At 38.4% G+C, this 22,977-nt stretch overlaps 2 protein-coding genes across 2 annotated transcripts; one reads left to right on the top strand and one right to left on the bottom strand.

Annotated features, from left to right (window-relative positions):
• The first annotated feature begins 233 nt into the window (after positions 1-233).
• Positions 234-13,587, top strand: agxt2 (alanine--glyoxylate aminotransferase 2). Its single transcript, XM_041236079.1, has 14 exons — positions 234-605; positions 1,997-2,085; positions 3,258-3,448; positions 4,282-4,405; positions 5,186-5,280; positions 5,761-5,854; positions 6,308-6,401; positions 7,143-7,243; positions 7,593-7,685; positions 11,200-11,332; positions 11,551-11,639; positions 12,052-12,201; positions 12,714-12,812; positions 13,127-13,587. The coding sequence occupies exons 1-14, from the start codon at positions 515-517 to the stop codon at positions 13,229-13,231; spliced, it is 1,548 nt and encodes a 515-aa protein (XP_041092013.1). The 5' UTR covers positions 234-514; the 3' UTR covers positions 13,232-13,587.
• A 102-nt stretch (positions 13,588-13,689) lies between these two features.
• LOC121304718 (dnaJ homolog subfamily C member 21-like) lies at positions 13,690-22,303 on the bottom strand. Its single transcript, XM_041236065.1, has 12 exons — positions 21,826-22,303; positions 21,242-21,335; positions 20,705-20,828; positions 20,231-20,353; positions 19,840-20,144; positions 19,396-19,538; positions 17,542-17,632; positions 17,273-17,443; positions 16,089-16,137; positions 15,739-15,944; positions 15,523-15,604; positions 13,690-14,951 (listed from the first exon to the last, which is right to left on the bottom strand). The coding sequence occupies exons 1-12, from the start codon at positions 21,923-21,925 to the stop codon at positions 14,784-14,786; spliced, it is 1,656 nt and encodes a 551-aa protein (XP_041091999.1). The 5' UTR covers positions 21,926-22,303; the 3' UTR covers positions 13,690-14,783.
• Between the last annotated feature and the right edge of the window lie 674 nt (positions 22,304-22,977).

Genomic DNA, 22,977 nt, shown 5'->3' with positions numbered 1-22,977 from the left:
TGTGAAACGAGTGTTTGTGAAACAGCGAGTTTGTTTCTATATAAGATGGGCAACAAAAAATAACACATTTAAAATCCTTTATTGTACAGTTCTAAAGTTAACAGTTTGTTCCCTTCATCTATTTTCCAACTGTGACCTTATAAGAGCTGTTTGTTTGCTGTGGTTTAAACTTGACGTGAACCTGTGCACCTTGTTTTTTTCTTTTTTTGTACACCAATTGGACATTGAACTGGAAGCCAGTACATATTTGTCCCCATATACAGTGATCACCAGCTAAATCTGGTTTCAGCAGGGTGACACGCTGACAGAGCCACGTTGGATTTGCTGTCTCCTTTTACTGATTGATACGTCATTTGTTTTCTTTCTCCTGTGAAGCAGCCCCTAGCCACAGCTGTAAATTCATGGAGAAAGTTAGAAGTTCTTATTGGTCGATCGCGCTCCAGCCTCTTCTAATTTTCACATTCATCGTGCGCCATAAGAAAAGTGTACAGTCCGTTAATTCGGTGACAAGAAAATGTTTCAGGCCTTCTCAAGGATTACGTTCCCAGGTAGAAAGGACTTTTTTGGTCCGGTTGTTTCCCAGGCAACATTTCATCGACGCAGTGGTAAGTCAGTCGGTGTGCATATAAAAGTGCAGAAGTGTCCAAACAATTTATAAAAATAAATAAATCATAACACCGTGTAACAATTTTTTTTTTCCTTTGTTCCTGGGTAGTAAGTGTTATTTCCTAATTGCTTATGCCTCAAAAGTATAGAGAATGGCTATTATTCCCCACAAACTTTGCTTTTGTGACCAGGACAGTGATATTTCAAAATTTAAAGTATTTACAGTATAATCGTAAATCTCGAAAAACTACTCACTTCTAAATCTTTTGTTGTCATTTTTGTATTACTTTAGTATAAATACATGTTAATTTGGATTCATATGTCGTTTTTTTCTGACTTTATGTGAACGAAAAGACACACATTTATTTGCCCGTTTTCCCATTGGTAATAGTGATATTTTGAAATATCACTGTCCTGGTCAAAAAAGCAAAGTTTGTGGGGAATAATAGGCATTTTCTATACTTTTGAGGCATAAGCAATTAGGAAATAACACTTACTACCCAGGAACAAAAATTGTGTTACATAGTGTAATCATCAATCCCACATAAAATAATCGTGACTTTATTTAATAATTTCTTAAGAGTGCATTCCACACTCAAACAATAAAATAAACTAGCCATGGTAGGCTACGGCATGCTCCCAGGTTTGACTGACGATCAATCCAGCAGGAGATTATTAATTTTAGAAATCTTTAATGAATCCTGATATTTTGAGACTGTCCGAGTTCCACCTTGCTCGAGTTGGCCTCATTTGGTTACAGCATTGCTACTGTGGTTTCCCCTAAATCTGATAACCATAGTGTAACACTACTCATTTGAAGCCATGTTGCAGTTTTATTTTAATAAATGTAATCACATCCTATGTTTGTTATATTATGTACTGTAATTTAGGAGAAAGAGGATAATACTGATTTAAATGTTCACATGATCTGTTGAGTCTGCTTGTGCTGCTCAAATGACAAATGCAATGCAAATATGAATTTTGTAGTTCATTTTGTTAACTAACAAAAAAAAAGATTGAGCATATATTTATAATATATCAGATGTTGTAAAATAATATCTAACCCACACATATATAATAAAACCTCACATTTTCTGTTCTGTGATATTATAAATTTAAATAAAGTACACTACAATCTTTTGATAAAGCTATTCAGTTCAGATAGTTAATACAACAAACTGTGGGGTCAAACCTACAGGAGGATGTACTTGATATACTGTATTTTTTAGTTTTCATGGACCCCATTTAGCCTTCATTATCACAGGTTTGCATGCTCCTTGTCTCAGATTTTGTAAACAGTTATAATCCTGTGCTTCTATGCAAATCCAAAATTGTTAGCTTTGAATTTGCTTAAAATTAATTATTGTGACATAATCCCTCCCTTAAATAGGTGCTTTGTGGCAAAAATCTGCAGTAAATGAACTGCCACCAGATCTTCCAGAAATGCCTCCCTGTGATTTTAAACCTGAGGAGTATAAGGTCAGTTAAAGCTTTACATACGTGGGTATGTGAGACCAATTGGTCTGATGTCTTATTAGCTGTCAAGCTAATCGCCTCTTTTCACCTGGCGAACCTAAGCAACGAACAATACCAAGTTACTGAACCCTGGAGGCGGGGCCCGGCCTGAGAGAACCTACAGCCTCGTGGTACAGTAGCTGAAGTGAGAGGAGGTGAACTATACCCAACCAATTGATCTCTTTGTCCTGGTGGAAGCACACAAAATAAAACACTCCCTGTGTGACCCCAGCCAAGATAAGCAACTGAGTGACCCACTCAGTTTGTTTCTTTAGATATGGGAACAGTGATAGCAAGCTTTCGAATGTGTTTTGCTGTTGTATGTGTAGTTTCTAATCGGGATATATTCTGCCTATTATCATATCCCCTTTATATACCCGTTCTACCCAATACTCCAACCCAATTTTACTGCTTAGCCTTTTCTCTTGAGTAACTGTGTGAAATAATACAAGTAAATACAATGCAGCAGCTGAGGTTACCTGGTCATGGTTTAAATCAGGATGATCTATTTGAACTGAAACATGTTTGTGTGTAATCCACTTCATCTTTATATTAAAAAAAAAAAAAAAGAAATTTAATTTTATGGATGTATAATTAAATCAGTTGATCCAGTTGTATTATTTTTCTAGCTAATAGCTTTATATAAGAATGTACCCAGTATTGTATTTATGTGTTGCTCAAGATTGAGTTTCATTGTACAGTATACTTGTGCTAATCCAGACTGACCTATAATTCGAATGTTTGCAGTAGAAACCAAATTTAAATATCCTAATTCTGTGACAGGCAAGTAAAGCCCCTACCACAGCCTATATTTTTCCAAGGGGTTATTTCTGTTTTTAATGAAACATAAATATAAAAAAAACATAAAACAAACACTAGACAAGTTCTTTTTAGCATGGCACAGGTTATGATAAGAACTAAAAACAAATTATTAAATTATACAGGGTCTTGCCCCACTGGGTTCAGGTTAGCAACAGTCTTTTACATTTGTCCATTACTGTTTGCTAATTTGATACTGATGTTAATTGTCACACTTTTAATATGGAATTACATCACTAAAGTAGGTAACCTATTGTATTTAGTTGGCGTGCTACAAAAAGTGCTGCGTAGGTTAATGATTTTTATCCTGGCTCTAGTCGCTGTCTGGGGAACGCATGCTGGAGATCAGAAAGAGAAATTGCAACCCCATAACCATGAGGAACACCTATTACAAGAAACATCTGCACATACATCAGGGTTACATGCAGTGGCTCTGGGACATCAATGGGAGGCGGTATCTTGATCTCTTCTCTGGTGTGGCCACTGTCAGTGTTGGGCACTGCCATCCGTAAGTGCCATAACATACACCCCCCTCCCGTATGTGCTGGTTTAATTCAGTGTAGGTTAACCACTCGAAGAATAATTCTAAAAAGTTAACATGTACGAAAGATAAGTTCGAAATAGTGGATTCAGAAAGGTTATATAAGGTTATAATAGTGGATTCAGAAAGGTTCTATAAGGTTATAATAGCTGATTCAGAAAGGTTATATAAGGTTAGATATATTTCTGAATGTACTATTAGGAACTTATCTTTTGTACATGTTAACTATGTATGTGTGTATCAGATTTTCTAAAATTAGTCATTAGTGAGATTAGATATGAATTATAGTTTGCATATGTAAAAAGTGTTATAGTCGCGATTAAAAAAAATCTACAGTAATTAAATATGATTGACAAAGACTGAGCCTTTACAGACTGGCAGTTTTAAAAAATAAATGTCTGCAATAGTAGTGTTCTTGGTGTTTTCCCTTTATCATTTTACCATTGGGATATCTTTATAAAAGCATTATTACCCTGAAAAAAACTTGCAGAGCAATTACCAGACCACATCATTATTAGTAATGATTACACAATGGATTTGGAATATTGCACTGTGGTCCTGATGTGACACCATGTTATCATAATTAATCTAATTGTTCATACCCTTGTGATATCATTAGTAAGTCAAAATATGATAATGTTGCCATTGTGGTTTGTGCCATTGTAATGTAGCTGCTCTTGTCCACTTAATGCCCCTTGACACAGAAGAATGACATTGCCGATGTAGACCCATAACATCCCCATTGAAGGTCATTTACTAAGGGCTTTATCTTTACTCGTTGCTTGACATTTTCTACCTAGAAAGGTGAATGCAGCAGCCCAGAAACAGATGGGACGACTGTGGCACACGACAAACATCTACATGCATTCACCAATCCACGAGTATGCAGAGAAACTCGCATCGCTTCTCCCAGACCCACTGAAGGTAAATATCACTGATTGCAGGCACAAGTTCTAGAACAGTGGTTGCTGCCTTTTGGAGGTAGTGATCCATTTAACACACATTATCTTAAAGTGTCACAGAACACATGCAGCGGTATATTATAAAAAATATAAATCATCTGGGCAGTTCATTTCTCTACATTTACTCGACTCAATCAACTAGGTGAAAAAAAAAATCTCTGCTAAGGATTTCTGTGTAACCAGATCAGGGTCCCTCCTGCAACAATGCTTGTTTACTTGTACCCACAATACGCCACTCATTTCAATCAGAACACCAACATTGTTGTAGGAGGGAGCATGAACTGGGTACACTGATGTTTGGAAGAAAATGTCTTTCTCCTGGCGAACATTCCTGAGTAAAAGTTTAGCAAAGTAAATCCCTAGTTGATGTGATGTGTGAATAAAAAATATTAAAACAATCACGGCTTTGTTAAAACAAATAAAAAAAAAATAATAAAATAATAATAATAATAATAATAATTGCTGCGATCTGGACAACATGGGATACAGCAACAGTAAAGTATTGTGCTTCTTTTAAACACTGCAAGGGATTCTGTAACTTAACAAACAGTATGTTTGTAATCACAATTGTGAGAGAAGATCTACCAATGCTTTTGACCTGACCTGAATACCAAACACTGCTGAGGGAAATCGCTTTTGTTGCAAATGGCATCATGGTGCAGAAAATAACCAGCGTTTTCAGATTGATTGGTGTTGTTCGGGGGCACTGAGGTAAAACATACTGTCTTATCTATATCCTCAGGTCATTTACCTAACAAACAGTGGCTCGGAGGCTAATGACTTTGCAATGCTCATGGCACGGGTATACACAGGGAACTTTGATGTCATTACTTTCAGGTAATCCTGTTGAATTGTAAAACAAAACAGACATGGTAGCAGACAAAGTCTTTTGGATATCAACCATCTTAGTTTATTGTTGAAGGTTTCAGGTTCAGAATATAGGGATATGTAGGAATGTGTCTGTCCATGTGTCACCCTTGCATTTTTGCATGTACTTGCAGTGGATGTACATATGTTATGGTAATCTACTTTTTCTAATTTTAATTTTAAGAAAAAACATACGCAGTGGAGGTGGTGGTCAGCCTAATATCTAGGAGTCCACTGTACTGTACTCTGGTATCCGTATACATTTCAGTTAATGACAGGCATTCCAACAGTATCAAACCCTCACATCTCATTTGGACTAACTTGGTAACTAATTGTAAGAGAATTAAATCAAAAGCAATGAAACCATATTTAACTATTGATGTCATATCTGTAATGAAATGATAAACTGTGCTTTGTCTCAGACTGTTTCATTGTAATTATTGCATATAGAGGTGGATACCATGGTGCCAGTCCTTATGCTATGGGCCTGACATCAATAGCTGCCTATAAATTCCCAATTGCAACTGGAATGGGCTGCCATACTGTAAGTATTACATTTTAGGCATGGATTTGTCTGACTAGAAAAATAATGAAACCCCTTTAGGTATGGTGTACTAAGATGACGTGTATAGTTCTAAGCTCATCCTTAAAGAGTAAGTAGCAGGGTGCTGAAAGCATGTTACAGTACCAGGGAGTCCCATCTGGATTGCATCAACCACAAATAAATCCTAGGATTGGTTGATGCATACAATCCTAGTTGTAAGTGAGTATGGTGGTAAATTTAAATGCAGAATGAAAGGTTAATAGATGCTTTTCATGCTGGAAAAACACCCTTGAAGACAAGTCATAAGGATCTTTCCCAGTTCAAATCTACTCTACAAGAATATCTTGATGGTTTTGGGAAATGCAGTTTGATGGCCACCTGTACCGACTGTCTTCCATTGGCTAGATAACCGTGTTTATTCAGAATTCATTTCTCTCCTATTCGGTCGTCTAGACCATGTGCCCAGATGTCTTCCGTGGTCCTTGGGGAGGAAGTCGTTGTCGCGATTCGCCTGTTCAGACCATTCGGGAATGTAACTGCTCCCCTGGTTTGTACATTTTAAAAAGCACATCAGTCCTACGAGGTGAAGGGAAATACTAAGAAAGATTCACATTTCCTTCTTTGTTTTGTTTTTCTGTAACAGCAAACAACCCAGCACAGATATTTGTAAAAACCTAATACAAAACTTGCCGAAAGATCTTAGAAAAATTGCAGACAATGTGTTACCAAAAAGTCAAAAGTCTGTCACTCTCTTAAACATTTACTATATTCTGTAAATAACTAATTTCTACTGCACAGTATTGCTCTTTTTTTTCTAAATCACTTAGTAAGTTAAAGTAATATTTTAATCATAAACCTTATGACTTTCACTATCACAAACACCTTCAGTGTTCTGCCTAAGGTCCAATTTTAATTACACTGTAACTGTCACTGTGTTGTGGTAATGAAAGCCAATGGTTATACTGCCTGTATGTTATATAACAGTTGCTATATAATTGGAATAAAGCCCTTTCATCCACTATTTTATATTAAGCTGCATTTGGTTAATTATATTATGGTACAGCGTCAGTGGTATTTATTGCAACAATAAATATTGCTACCGTAAAAAGAATGTACAAAACTGTTCAAAATATGTAGTTCTTTACCTCCAAATATGCGCATAATTGCAACAGCGTCTGTATTTAATGGTATTAACTATCTGAATTTACCTTTGAGTGTGTCACATTGTAGGCATCTGTCCTTAAACTGTAGAAAAGCATTTTCAAAATATTTTTTGTACTCTTAACAGATTGTTGCCAAGCAAAGGACATGTATGTTCAACAGCTCAAAGAAGTTCTCGAAACCAGTGTGTCACAACAAATAGCTGGGTTCTTTGCTGAGCCCATACAGGTAGGAGCTTCATCCCAGAAGAGCTGGTATGAACAGTTTGGAATAGGAGAATAATTATTCACTTACAGTGGCTCTCAAAAGTATTCACCCCCCTTGGAGTGTTCCACATTTTATTGTGTTACAACATGGAATCAGAATTGATTTAATTAGGAGTTTTTGCCACTGATCAACACAGAAAAGTCCATAATGTCAAAGTGAAAAGTAAAATCTACAAATTGTTCTAAATTAATTACATATACAAAACAGAAAGTACATTTGAGTGAGCTTTTAAATATAGCATTTTGGGGTGATCTTGGAGCTGAACTATTTTGGCACTCAGCAGTGTGCGGCTCTGTTCTTCATCTTATAGGGTATTGGGGGAGTAGTTCAGTATCCAAAGGGGTTCCTGAAGGAAGCCTACAGGCTGGTCCGAGAAAGAGGAGGAGTGTGCATTGCTGATGAGGTGAGATGGGTTGCCATGGTGATTTTAAGGTTCAGTTATTGGATTTTATAGGGTGTGTTCAAGTAAACAGAATTTAGCAAACCTAAATATATAGTTATGTTTACTGATGACAACTGCTAATCATTTTTCACTGGTGAGATGAGTGTATCGTCACATGATACTTCTGTAAGCAGACTGAAAGATGTATACATTTATAAATATAAAAAAATTGACCACTGAACCAATTCAGCAAGTAAAAGTATGTATTTATATGTAATAATGGGTTTAATCATTTAGCATTAAAAATATTATTTAAAAGAGTGGAGCAATTACTTAAAATATGAACACAAGAAATAATCACACCTACAGACATCTATATGAATAAAGTGATACGCAGCAGTGGTACGTCCAAGGAAGCAGTAAGGTTTTATCAGGGTGAGTATTTTGCAGATTACATTTACCAAAAAAAAAAATAAAAAAATTAAAATTGCAGTCTTAAGTAACAAGACCAACAGGGATTTGATCATACTCCATTTTATAATATAAAGGTAGCCACAGGTAATACTGAAACATGTACATAGCTGCTATATTTATGGAAATTGACTCCAAACTTTGTGCAGGAGAAGTCTGTGGTTGATGCACAGAGCAGCCAATATCAATCCAGTATTATTTTTATATACACGGAGTGTACAAAACATTAGGAACACCTGCTGTTTCCATGAAATAGACTGACGAGGTGAATCCAGGTGAAAGCTGTCATCCCTTATTGATGTAACCTGTTAAATCCACTTCAATCGGTGTAGATGAAGGAGAGAAAGGATTTTTAAGCCTTGACACAACTGAGACATGGATTTTGTATGTGCTGTGTGCCATTCAGAGGGTAAATGGGCAAGACAAAAGATTTAAGTGCCTTTGAACGGGGTATGGTAGTAGGTGCCAGGCATGTCGGTTTGAGTGCGTCAAGAACTGCAGCGATCCTGGGTTTTTCATGCTCAACAGTTTCCCGTGTGTATCAAGGATGGTCCACCACCCGAAGGACATCCAGCCAACGGCAGGCCAGTGGTCGAAAACGGCTCATTGTCAAAAAGGCCAAAGACACAAATTGTGCAGTGCAACAGACGGGCTACAGTTAGTCAACTGACAGTCCAGTACAAGATTGGTGCCGAAAGACCCATAAAACAACTCGTTGTTCCACTTCTTTCAGCAAAACACAAGAAACTACGGTTGCAGTGGGCTAAGGAAAGAAAACACTGGACACTGGAGGATTGGAAAAACATTGCCTGGTCTGATGAATCCCGGTTCTTGCTGTTTCACGCTGATGGGAGGACTAGGGTATGGAAAAAACCACATGAGTACATGCATCCTAAATACATTGCAGGCTGATGGTGGTGGTGTGAGGTCTGTTTTCATGGCACACATTGGGCCCCTTGATAAAAGTGGAGCAACGTTTGAATGCCACGGGATATCTGAACACCATTGCCAATCAGGTGCATCCCTTCATGGCAGCAGTGTATCCATCTGCTAATAGATTTTTTCAGCAGGATAATGCCCCATGACACAAGGTTGCGATTGTCCAGGAATGGTTCCACGAACATGACAGTGAATTCAGCTTACTGCAGTGGCCTGCCCAGTGACCAGATCTCAATCCAATTGAGCGTCTGTGGGATGAGATGGAACAAGCTATTCGGAGTAGAGCTCCACTACCAGCCAACTTGACACAACTGTGGGAAGCATTGGAGTCAACATGGGCCAGCATCCCTGTGGAACGCTTTCGACACCTTGTAGAGTCCATGCCCTGACGAATTGAGGCTGTTCTGAGGGCAAAAGGGGGTGCAACTCAATATTTGGAAGGTGTTCCTAATGTTTTGTACACTCTGTGTGTGTGTGTGTGTCGAGAGAGAGAGAGAGAGAGAGTAAACGAACCGTGACTCGCTTACGTTCGTAGCCCCTTTAAGTTATGACCCAGGACACAGAAATGGCTGTAAGCCCAGATGCTATTTTTAATAAACAAAAATTAAAACAAAACCTAACTCTGTTTGGAGTACTAACTAATAAACAGGACAGCAAAGCTGTTTACCTGTTAAAAATTGAACTCCACACAGTTTAACTACAGAAAAAGGCTTTTCACTCTACTTTTTTTGTACGTCTGTACACACGCACAGTCAAGCTTCTTCAAATCAATCTTTATTTGATATAGCATCTTTCATAGTGGAACATCATCACAAAGCACTTTACTAGATGCAGTAAATACAAGAAAATCCATAATACTTCAAATAGAGAAATGCATAATACATGATATACAGTGGAAATTACTTACTATCACACACAGCAGCCCAGAACAGACTGGCTGCACACCTTTTAAACCCCTCCACTGGCTCTAATTTACAATAATTACCAGTGCGGGTGATAATTAACAAAACACCTTAAAATAAACATGCATTTGCACATGCTTTTCTTCAGCAGGGAGGAATTAACCCTCTCCCTGCTCACATATCCTTCCCCATGTCCTTTTAAGACATCGGCCATTTAATGGCCATGTCCCTCCACATTTAAAAAGTCCCATCTTTTAGATTTTTGCCCTCTTCCACGGGCGGGCTTGAGGGTGTGTGGGTCGACAAGGAGGGACCCAGACGGCTTGTCCATGGCGACTGCAATGCAGGCTGGTGCCCAAGAGCTAGCACTGGCAGGCAGAAGTGCGCGGCTGTAGACCGGCGCAATGACGTCTGGGAGACCAGGGGGATCAGAAGAGTGGGAACGCAGCAACTAGCAAGGGGAATGCTAGTGATGTCTGGGTTTCCAGGGGGAGTGGAGCAAGGGACCAGGCAAGGAGCTGTGCCTGGCAGTGCAGTGACCTGGGAGCTAGGTCCAGTGGAGGGAGGTCTGGGCATTCCGGCCAGGTGTTCACGATGTTGGGACGGGGGACCTCCCTCGGCAGCGCCGGACTGGCTTGTAGGGTTGGTGGTTGAGGCACCTTCTCCCCCTTGACTGCAGCCGGTGACTCCTGCCCCTGCTCCTGAGACAGCGGGGCTTCACCCTCTGGGGCTGCAGACAGCGGTACCTCTCTTGCCTGCTCCCACTTTTGGAGCAGCAGTTTCAACTCGGTCAGCTCCGATCAGGTAGCCCCCTCTCCTGTCTCCATCTCCTGTTATGCTCCTTCTAAGCAGCGGTGTTCCTGTTGATCTGCTCGATCAACACTTTCATATCCATTTTGTTTTCTTCTGGGTCTATAGGGGTGCCCACACACGCTGCCACCATATGTAAACGAGCCGACTCACTCGTAGCCCCTTTAAATTATGACCCAGGACACAAATAGCTTTTTAAGCGCAGACACGCCATTTTGAATAAACAAAAATGAAAACCAAACCAAACTCTGTTCAGAGTACTAACTAAACACATGACAGGAACCAAACTAATAAGCTGGTCAGCTAAGCTGTTTACCTATTAAAAATTGAACACCAAACATAATTTATTTGGGAGTAAAAACTATACTATAAAAGCATGCTGCAATCCTTATTTGAGAAGTGTCTGTCTTCAGGTTCAGACTGGATTTGGCCGTACAGGAAGTGACTTGTGGGGCTTCAAGGCCCATGATGTTGTTCCAGACATTGTTACCATGGCAAAAGGAATTGCAAATGGTTTCCCTATGGGAGCTGTTGTTACCACACAAGGTGAGTTTACATGACAATACTAAGTCTTGAGCAATAAAAACAATATTGGCAACTGCTGTCTGCAAATTATCTGAAAATAAAACCGTTCAAACATCACTATAGTTGAATAATTTCCACAGCCATAAACTTATGCATAACCTTTAAAAATACGAAATACATTTTGAATGTTAGAATGAAGGGTTTTTTTTTTTTTAATATTCTATCTTCTTTTTTTTCAGAGGTTGCAAATTCATTGACCCAGCGGACACATTTCAATACTTTTGGAGGAAACCCAGTTGCCTGTAGCATAGCATCGTCAGTACTTGATGTAATATTCTTTTAAATACTATGAAGGCAATTGTAGTTACTTGATTGAATAGCTATTATAAACCATTGTGATATTATTCTGAAAGGAAGACACCAATTAAGATGTGATTTTTTATTTATTTTTTAAATCTTAAAACATATATGTATACCCTAAATGAAATAATTATTCTGAACTTCTCTAATATATAATTGTTAAAAAATCATTTGCGTTAACTATGGGGATGACAATGCTCTTGTTATGTACCAATCATGAAATGTGCCACTGTATGTTTCTTGTGTGCATTACCGCACTAGACCCTTACTTTTAACTTTCATTGAGACAACCTTGTGTACTTGAGAAATTAGCCTAGCAGGCCGCTGTACTGACAAGCCAGTTTAAATGTATATTTATGTGTGTTATCATTTTATTTTAGACCATTGAGGAGGATGGTTTACAGCAAAACAGTGCCCAAGTTGGGACCTATCTGCTGACTGAACTTGCCAAACTGCGGGATAAATTTGATATTATTGGTGACGTCCGTGGAAAAGGGCTTCTCATAGGGGTTGAAATGGTGAAGGACAAGGCGAGTAAAGTCATATTTTTGCATTTTTTACCTCTTAAATAATATATATAGTATGTATAGATTTGCAACCTGAAACCCCAAATCCAACATTAATCACACATGTATCTCGCGTCACACCCAGGTTGTTTTTTAATAGTAGTATCTGCAACACAATTATGTTTTTTATAGTACCTGTTAGATATGGGAACATATAGTCCTAGCTTGAGATGGATAACCTATTTAAAGAGCATTATCAGTAAAAAGTTTAAACTTATGTTAAGGGAATCAAAGGGAGAGGTTTTAACATTAACTTCCTATTAACCCAGCTCTTTTGAAACCAGGTACAATGGTCACAAGTTATTTGTAAGCTTCACTGATGACTTTTCCAAAGAGACTGACGATTGCAATTGAGTTTATCAATGCTGTAAATGTGTTTCCTACCATGCCCCCCCCCTGAGAAGAACTCTAATATCAATTAATGACCAACTACAGTACCAGCTCAACTCCATTTTGTTTCTGGCTGTCCCGCCCAGGTAAGCCGTGAACCACTGCCAGGAGTAGAGATGAACGAGATCTTTGAAGATTGTAAAGACATGGGCCTGCTAATTGGAAAGGGTGGAGTCTACGGACAGGTAAAAATGTATTAATAAAAAAATAAAAAATACATTTTTGTAAAAATGTATTTCACAAAAAAAAAAAAAAAAAATAGAAGACATGCAAATGTGAAGACATCTGGATGTTAAATTTCACTGTATGTGTGCACCATATGATTAATCTAACTAAGTAATACATTACAGCAGTGGGATACTATTGTTAAGACTGACTGCAGTTGAAATGTTTTCACTTGATCTCTCATCATCCTGATACCACCCTTCTTGCTCTGTTTTATAATATTGATAAATCCAAAGTACTTCTCTTATCGGCTGTTTCTTGAATTGCTTTACAGACATTCCGGATCAAGCCTCCTATGTGCATCACTAAAGATGATGCTAATTTTGCACTTGCAGTCTTTGGCCTGGCTATACAGAGGCAAATGGAAAGGAGATTATAAAAAGTCAAAGCTGCCAAGGTACAATGAAAGAACATCGCTCACTGCTTGAATTAGAAATTAACCAGCACTGAAGATTAAAAGGACACATCTGAATCCTATATCACAATGAGACCTGGCAGAATAGATATATTTTGCCATTAGTTTTAATCAAAGACACCTATTTCTAAGTGTTGTTTGAAGAATCAGGAACAAGCTTTCTTTTCATAAAAAGCCTTAGCCTGAATTACATTTTAAAATGCCTTATTTACAAGCAAAACACATGTACGTTAAGTGCTAATAGAACTTGCGTTTCTACAATTTGTGAGTGAAGACTACATTGAAGTCTAAATTAAATGTCTTGAGTTGTTTATTCATGATTTGGTTGCATTTTTGTGGTTTTTTTTGTGGTTTTTTTTTTTAAACTTCATTACCTCTCTGCCCCCAGCTTTTCACAAACACAACAGCAAACACAATTCTAATCACTGGACGCAACTATTGTTTTATTTAATAACTACTATCCTTCAAGTAAGTTTGCATTTTATAAATTTTGTAAATGTTTTATAATGATTAGTTTGCAAAATCAGAAACCTCTACATCTGGCACTACCATAACTCATTATCAATCCATCAAATCTGTGAAATAATAATAATAATAATAAACTTACATCTAAAACCCGGTAATTATCTTTGCACACCAAAATAATTGGCAATTTGACCAAAATTTGATGCATTATTTGTTTAGATAAAAAAAAAAAACATCACATTCAAAAGTGTGTGTGTGTGTGTGTATATATATATATATATATATATATATATATATATATATATAAATGTATATGTGATGCTTACAAGTAGGGAGTTTCCTTTAAGCAAATGTATTACAGAAGCAAATATTTTCTGGGTAAAGCTTACTGGAAAATACATGTGGAAATAGTCACCACAAAAAAAGCTTACATTCAATATTGTGAACAATGCTCAACAGCACACGATAGTTCTGAGCTGCGAAGGTAATGTAAAACCATCCCATTCATGAGCGTAACTTTCCTTGGTATCATTCTGTTGCATTTATGTTCTTCTCGGGCTAGGGGAGAGCCACAGAATGTAGAGGTTTAGAAAGGCAGACAGTATGCCACTTTTTTTGCTGCTGTGAAAATAGAATTATGATTTAAGAACTGTTTTAAACCAATAAGACTTCATTTTTATGTTAATGTAGGGTTTATTTCTCAGCCCAGTCAAAGTAATTATTATATCCTTTTTTTATTTTTAAGTACAGTATCCAACCCTGATTCCCACAAGCACTGGGGCAAAAACAAGACTGAGTATCATTTTCTTCTCAGCTGCAGAAGAAAAGGAAATGTTAACGCTCAGTATGATCAGAATGAAAAAGTATAGTTGCTCTCCTCAGCAGCTGTTTGAATAAAAAAAGTCCTTAAATAGCCAATAAGGTATAGCTTTGGTTTCTCCTAGGAAAAGTTTTAGTACTTAGTCTTCTGCAGGGATCCTGTATCCCGTGCATACTTTTTTTAAAACCTAGTGTCACTGCGTGATTCAGTTTTTACTCGGTGCTTCACACGTTATCTGTTTCTCCGTTTCTCCTTTTTGCTCTTGCCAGATGTGGGTCTGCTAATAGAGGAATGTGGATGCAGTGCAATTGCATGGCCTGTTGTCTGTAGGTGGTCAAATAATTTATTCCTGCTTGAAAACTCATTGTGACAGGTAACGCAGCGCAGTTGTGCCTCCTTCTGCAAAGAGCAATACAAATGTATTGGTTATTACATTCTACCCGGATTGTTTTCTTTAGTTTGATGGGAATATGCAGTGCTTGAAGACAGAGATATTCCACTGTTATACAAGCTTCACATCAAGCTGTCCTAAATTGTTCGGGCCAAATTACACCAGTTGTTGCATTCTACATAAACATCTAATTGTTTTGGGCTCTTAATGTAGACTTTTGTGTATTGCAACATTCTCAGTCGTTATATGCATTTAAAAGGTTACTAAGATTTCATATTCAATCATGCACAGCAGTTGTTTTTTTTTTTTGTCACTGGCACCCAAAATACATTTAAGTGCAGGAATCATGCATGCTTTATGGCCAAAAACAAAACAAACAATAAAATGGGTATGATCATACAAAATATTACGACTCAGATTTGTTTTGAACAACTTAAAATAAGCCTGTGCCTATAATTGTCTTTAATTGTTATTGAGATTAATCAGTTCTGTTTTATATTGGTAACATGACTGAAGATACCCAATAGCAAGCACTGAGCTCTGAAAAGTGTTAAACAATACAGGGAGAATATCACCGACCTCTGGTTGCTGATCAGTGGCTGCACGCATCTGGTTGCCCTTTTTTGAATCCTTTCCCTTCTTTCCTTTGGTTGTAGCAGAACTAAAAGGAGATACATTTTTATTTAAGCAACATAATAACATACTTAAAATAGGATGATCTGAAAACACCACCAACATGTTACCTATTCACATGGGAGAATACAGAGGACACTCTACACTGTGCAGGAAGCCTACCTTATTGGAGCAGCTCTGGATGTGCTTGCCTCCTGCTCATTCTCCACTACCTCATCTGTTTCTTGGGATGCTTTTTCATCCACCAGCTTTTCTGCTGGGTCAGACCTTTCTTCTTGGGCTGCCATTTCTTCTTTATCCTCAGAGTTTGTCTTACTGTCAAAAGATTCCTGGGCAGTTGCCACTTCAACTAAGCTTTCTGGACAGTTCTAGATGGGACGGTAGACAAAAAAAAAAAAAAAAAATCATACTTGAACCAGGGAATTATTTTACTTGCCAGTGAATGAGAATGAAAAAAAGTGTATTATAAAAAAAAAAAAAAAAAACATGGTGTTTGATTTAAATTAACTTACTTGCATTGCTTTCTGTTGCCTCTTTTTCTTTTTCTGCTTTTTAGAGAGTCTGACCAAAAAAAAAAAAAAAAGATCAATGAGCAACACTACAGTACCAAGAAGCCTTTTGTGGAGTTTAGATAAAAATAAAGAGCCAACACTAGTGAAAGGAAGACAATTAACCTTGCATCTGCTTAAAAAAATAACAAGTGCATCCCCCCAACACAGCTGTCAATTCATAATTAGAGATATGATGGAAATGTTTATGGCTATGAGATAAATTAACAGTATAGAATAAGAATTGATAAGCTATTCTCCGGATATATGCAAACATGCAAGTGTGATGTACAAGCAGACAGATCCATAAATATGCCCAGAATCCTCCATTCTTCCCCAGCGATAATCAATAACTTATATTAAATAATGTTAATAACAAGTTTAATGACAATTGGATAAGATCTTTTCCAGATATATGCAAAAATGAGTGAAGTGTGACAGAAGTACGACCGTGTCACTACATGCTCTTTGCAGAGGATTTAATCTTCGCAGGGGATAATAATTGAAGGCCAAACAAGCTGCAGGCCTAGTGCTGTTACATTTTGCATAGGTCTGTGCCTAGTCTCTTTGTAGATGACTTTTAAAAGGAGGTTAATAGCAAGTGAACATTATTAATGATTTCGATTGTTTAGCTCATCTTGTTGGCACATTCAATTTTAAAATCACTGATGTCTCAAACTTCATTTCTCACATTGTTGAAAGTTTGTTAGATAACACCATGTAACAATTTACAGTATAATCGTAAATCTTGAAAAACTACTCACTTCTAAATCTTTTGTAGTCATTTTTGTATTAATTTAGTATAAATACATGTTAATTTGGATTCATATGTGGTTTTTTTCTGACTATGTGAACAAAAAGACACACATTTGCCTGTTTTCCCATTGGAAATAGTGATATTTTGAAATATCACTGTCCTGGTCACAAAAGCAGTTTGTGGGGAATAATAGCCATTTTCTATACTTTTGAGGCATAAGCAATTAGGAAATAACACTTACTACCCAGGAACAAAAATTGTGTTACATAGTGTAATTGGCTAATTGAACCTGTCAATCTGCAGGCACTGACTGTCACTTTATCACTTAAGAGACTGATCAGATCATGTGGCCGTCTACTGTCAATCAGATCTTACGATTTCAGTAACGCACTTTTGTCTCGGCGTCCCCACCACTTCCTCCTCCTCCTCCTCCTCTTCCTCCTTTTCCTCTTCTCTGTTCTCATCAGCATTCTGACTGAGGGCCTCCTCCTCCTCTTCCAAGTGCTGCCGTAGTAATGCCACCATCTCTCGGTGCTTCCTGGATTTCTCATGGTTTTTCATGCTATGAATACATAGTATAGAATATACTGAGCCATGAAATATGTATCAAAAGGCTAGACACAGATTGCAAAGGTTGTCATATTAAACTTGAAAACTTACGCTTTGTCTGTTTTAAAGGATTTGTTACAGGCTGGGCAGTAAAGGTCATCATAACATTCAACCAGCTCCTCGGCTCCATCTGCTGCATTTTCTGCAATTCAATTGAACTAAATTATTTATTATGTTCATATTGAAAATGTTTATATTCCAGCATCTGTCTTTTTTCAATATGTAAGCCATTTCAGTTGAAGCCCTAATTGTCTTCCCAACTGCACAATAACACAAGTACTGTGCAACCAACCCCACATCCCGGAATGTTTTAAAAATACCTTAAAACTAAACTAAGAAGCTATAGAAAAATGATTAGGCAGCAAAACTCTGCATGCATTGCATTTGTTATATATCAGGGCTACTCCGATTAACAGGACTGAGTAATCGCAATTAAAAATAAATAAATAAAACATTTTAAAAAATTAAAAATTGGGCAGTTTTTTTTTTGGGCTGGGCATTTTGAACTCCATTTCCCAACATCCCCTGCTGAGAAAGAATGCACACGAGAAGACTTCCGGGGTCAGTTCATATCTGGTTTGTTGTTTTTACACACACAGGGTGCATTCACAGAGATCATTCTGTGCAGTCATTGGCTACATTGGTCAGATTCTGCGCAGAATGATCTCCGTGAACGCACCCACACTTCTTACATTTTCTACAACGTCCAGAATGAACCTCAATGTCTGCTGCCAGCTTGGAAAAATATGTCTGCATTTACTATAATCAAAGCAGACTTTATTAATTTCAAAACTGTGTTTAAGTTGGATGTACAAAGTTCATTTCAATGGAGTTGACTGCAGTGCATCATTTATTTTTCACGATTCTTTCATTTGAGACGAGTAAATGTCTTTTACTAGTGTCACAAGTAAAGCAGTGACTAAGCAGTGTTCTCGCTCGTTTTGATAAGTCGCAAGATCCTTTTAACATATCTGCTTGGTCATATTAAAAATGTTTGTAGACGGGGCTCCAGAGTGGCGTATTCAGTAAAGGCGCTCCGAGGAGTGCTAGATGTGCCCTATAGCCTGGAGATGTCAGGTTCAAATGTGCACATTTGGTCGAGCGCCACCAGGTAAAATGCACAGCAACCCCTGTGGCTGATAGGGCGCCTGCGGGTCTGCAGTGGAGCTATTCAGATCTGTGTTGTTTTCCGGCACTATAGGTCTGGTGGCTTCGCTGTGGATCCACAGTGTGAAAAATAATGAATGTTAAAATATATCCAACCCACTGGAGAAAGCTACCACGCTGTATATCCTATTGTACAAACTCAATCTGTAGCGAATGACAGATTCATCTGTGTGTGAATGAGAGCGTGAGAGAGCCAGTCGGCACAGGCAGTAGGTAAAGGACAAACACTTGCAGGTTCGGGTCGGGTTGCAGGTCTTCTTAAAGCAGGTCAGGTTGGGTCGCAGGTAAGAAGATGGTGTTGTAGCGGGTTACGGGTTCGGGTCGGGTCCTGTATCAGCGAGCCTGGGTCAGAAGCGGGTCATAAAAATCGGACCCGTGCAGGACTCTGTACTGAGGCACTAGATGTCCACAGAGTGGCATTGACCCAGGTATCTCACATACACTATTTTTGCTGTAGTGCAGTTTTTATTTTATTTTTTGTGGGGGGGGGGGGGGGGGGGGGGGGGGGGGGACTAATAAACAAATGCAATAACGAACACGAGTAAATGCTACGGAAAAACACAGGTGCAAAAAGACCCTGCTTTAATGTAGTGGGTGTTCAATACAGAATATATTACAACATTTCTGAAGGGATAAGAAAGAAAAGTTTAATGATTAAGATGCCAACTGCTGTTCTCAGACAGCCAAAAGCTTCCCCTGATGAAGTGCTGAAAGTATCTGTGTTGTCTGTGCACTCACCACCAAGTTCTTCTCCCATCTCTAGCCCCTCATCCTCAGACCTGTCCCCAAACTCCATCTCATACCGAGCCTCCATCTGTTGCAGCTCCTTCTCAAGGTCCGACATGGCAGCCCAGCTCTGCTCCTTGTAGTTTTCAGCAAGCCTGAAACACAGCAGAATCAATTTTGTAGATAATATTTATTCAACAGTATTTTGCCTGGTGTATGTTGAATAAATTAATACATTTCATCCAAGTGGGCAAGCACAAGATGTATTGTCAGGTTAATTTAGTTGTGTGTGTACCACCTGAACAGTACCAGTAGCAGTAGCTTTCTCTTAATTAAATTCCTACAACTATACCACTAGTCTGAACTAAAAAATGTCAAGCCCTGACTGTAGCTCACAGTAAAACCTGGACTGAATCAATATTGTGCCACCAAGACTCTGTAAAAGCAATGACTCACTTGGCCTGGTTGAGTTTCTGCTGCCTGCGGAACTCCTCTACCTTCTTGGCCTTCTCTGTGTTCTGCTGCTCCACCAGCTTCCTGTGCTCCTGCACACGCTTGTCCCGTTTGCGGATGAATGCCACCAGCTGCCGCACCAGCTCGTTCCTCTCCTTGCGTGCCTTTTCCCTCGTCTTCTTGTTCTCCTTCTCCATCGCACGCTTCTCCCAGCGGTTGGAGGCCTGTCTCGTGTCGTACTCCTCCTTCCAAGCAAAGTTCTTCCTGGTGCAGAAACTCTGCCAGTAGGCATAAAAGAGATGGACGACCTGCAATGCACCAACAGTTCAACATTGTTGTTGGGGTAGTTGATTAGTTTAGTTATAATTCTAGGTGTTTAAGTTTTTTTTTTTACCGTGTCATAATCACTTTGCGAGTCTCCAAATGTGGGGAACTCCTCCTCCTCCTCTTCCTTACTGTTTTCTTGTTCCTCCTTTACAATTGTCTCAAACAGGTTTCGATACACAAAATAAAATCCCTGGGAAAAAAAGTTTAACATGACAAGGTTTCAAAGCCTAACAAATAAATATCAATAAAAGGATGTATGTGAAATGCATATTGGCACCGTTCAGTGTAATAACACCTTCAGTAGGTACAAACATCAAAGTCTCCTAGAACTCCAGAAGAGGCTCTTGCTAACAGTTTAGATGGGGTGCAATGCTAAGTCCACAGTGAAAAATCTGAAAAAGTATTTTGAAGGGCTCAAAGTACATATACCATGTATAACTGCTAACAGCTCTGCTCAGTCACACATTCTGAAGTAAAACTGCAAGACAGCTTCATGTATTTTAAATGTTATTCTAATTAGGTATATGACATTGAAACCTACCTCATTATCATCTCCATACCCAGAATAACAGGTAACAGTAAAAAACTGCAGGAGGTCCACACTATCATCTTCATACTCTCCACTCACTCCACCCTTTAGCAGTGCTTCACGGTGGTTATCGTACCTGGAGGACCAGTCATATGACAGCTCATTAGAAATACAGTAATAAACCTGCCAATCTTTACCCTTGGCAATTACAAGTAAGTTTAATTAAAAAAAAAACTGCAGTTCAAATTGCAGTGTTCCTTTTAATATATAACAATATATTTATTTTTTCATAGCGTCTTTCATAGTGGACTACCACCACAAAGTGCTTTACAGAGGTAGGCTGTGAACTGTGCATTATATGCAGAGTCACTTACAATTGGACATTGGTTTAACATGACTTGCTCAGGGTCACACAGTGATTCCCAGTCAGTGGCAGAGGTGGGATTTGAACCAGTAACCAGTACAAACCCTGGACTTTAACCACTGGACCACACTGCCTTCCAAGAAAGATGGGGCGTTTGCTTTTCTTTTCTGCTTCTTGTTACTTACCAGGCTCGCTCTTGTGGGTCACTGAGAACTTCATATGCAGCCTGGATAAGTTTGAACTGTTCTGCTGCTTCTTCTGCGTTGTCCAGATTCTTATCTGTGAAAATGAAAAGCATTTTTAGCACCTGTAAATTCAATTAAAGCTTAAACAAGGTCTGTTATTAATTAATCAACAATATTACCTGAATTCTACTACCTTTTAAGTATGTTACATACATCCTGTGGTTTACAATGATCAGCCTTCAATTTTAGGGTTTTAGGACAGAAACTACGGAGGAATCGCTTTCTACTAACAGACAATTTCTACTAACACAGAGATAAAATTATATTGTTATGATTAGGCATACAGTTTTAGACATTTTAACCGAAATGACAACGAAGTCTGTTGTTGGAAATTCTGAAAGCAGAAACATAATGTTAAAATCCAGTCATCTGCCACTACTCAAAACTTTGTTTGACAACAAACACAACAAAACCAATACACAACTCTGAGCACATGGCTTCAACAGCAGCAGCAGCGGGAGTTTATGAGTTATTTCTTGAATGTACGCTTTAAAGGAGTAACACTCAGGAGTGAAATTAAATACCTGGATGCCATTTCAGAGCTAATTTTCTGTAGGCCTTTTTCAAATCGTCATCCGTAGCATCTCTTTCGACACACAGAAGCTCATAATGGCACTTCATCATGACGTTTCAAACCAAGTTGACAGGGACGAGTGGTCTTCCCTTTCGAGCTTCAGTTCGTGTCGAAGTTATAAACCTCCGGTTCACCAAAACAAATAAGAAATGACTGTGATCATTTTTTTAAATGTCCTTTAATAGTATTCGCTGATCACCACAGCCAAGGGAGTTTCAAACTACCGGTATTCTTCAAATTACGCTTTTCTTCGTTTGGGTGCCTTATGACTATTTTAATTGGCAGCCGCCTACATCACATCTTCTGGCCTTAATATTGTTTTTCCCTCGCCACCTTGCAGATTCGGTGATTTACCAGATTGCTCCCCGTCACCATGCAGAAATGTGACTGAAGGGGTCAGCAACCGGCTCGGCGCTTTAAAGTGACATCATAAAAAGGCGGCGAAGGTAACCCTAAAAGCAGCATTGCCCTCTGCCGATCAAACATGTGCATCACACTGTAAGCACGAAGGAATGTAGTGTGATTGGTTACATTTTAACATTTTTGTGGCATACTTAAAATATATTCAGTATCGGCACAAATTATCGCAAGAACAAGTGATTTACAGCAAGATGGGGTGGAGATTTTGCCCATTTTTTTTCTCACAGGACCTTAAATGTCTTCCTACCCCTGAATAATGTTCTCTTCTTTAAAAGTAGGCTAAATATTTTAATGAGCAAAACATCTCACAAGTAGAATGGTACCGCTAATTGATTTTTGTTGACAAAGAAATGAAAAAGAAGGTACGTTTACATACTGAATACAGTAGTTGCATGCCCTTTCTCTTGAAAAACATATGCAGTGTAGATTGCTTCATATTTTTCTCAATGCACTGTTTGCAGTTTCCTCCTCACACCTGTTGCCTGGTTAGTTTGTGTTAAGATGGCACTCAGGTAACGATTGCATCATGCATGATTCTCACTACAGTAGGTTATCTTTTAATTAGCCTGCCATGGTCTTTGCTTCCAGTCAGTCAGTACCGAGATCACTATATCCAGGTGGATCATAGTAATCTCTTGCTGTGGGACTGTTAAAAGCTGGTTTGTTATAGAAATGAGCCTGT

The sequence above is a fragment of the Polyodon spathula genome, chromosome 2 (genome assembly GCF_017654505.1).
Source record: "Polyodon spathula isolate WHYD16114869_AA chromosome 2, ASM1765450v1, whole genome shotgun sequence".
NCBI classification, from domain to species: domain Eukaryota; kingdom Metazoa; phylum Chordata; class Actinopteri; order Acipenseriformes; family Polyodontidae; genus Polyodon; species Polyodon spathula.
The sequence above is the reverse complement of the archived record's forward strand: the minus strand, read 5'-3'. Positions and strand labels throughout refer to the sequence as shown.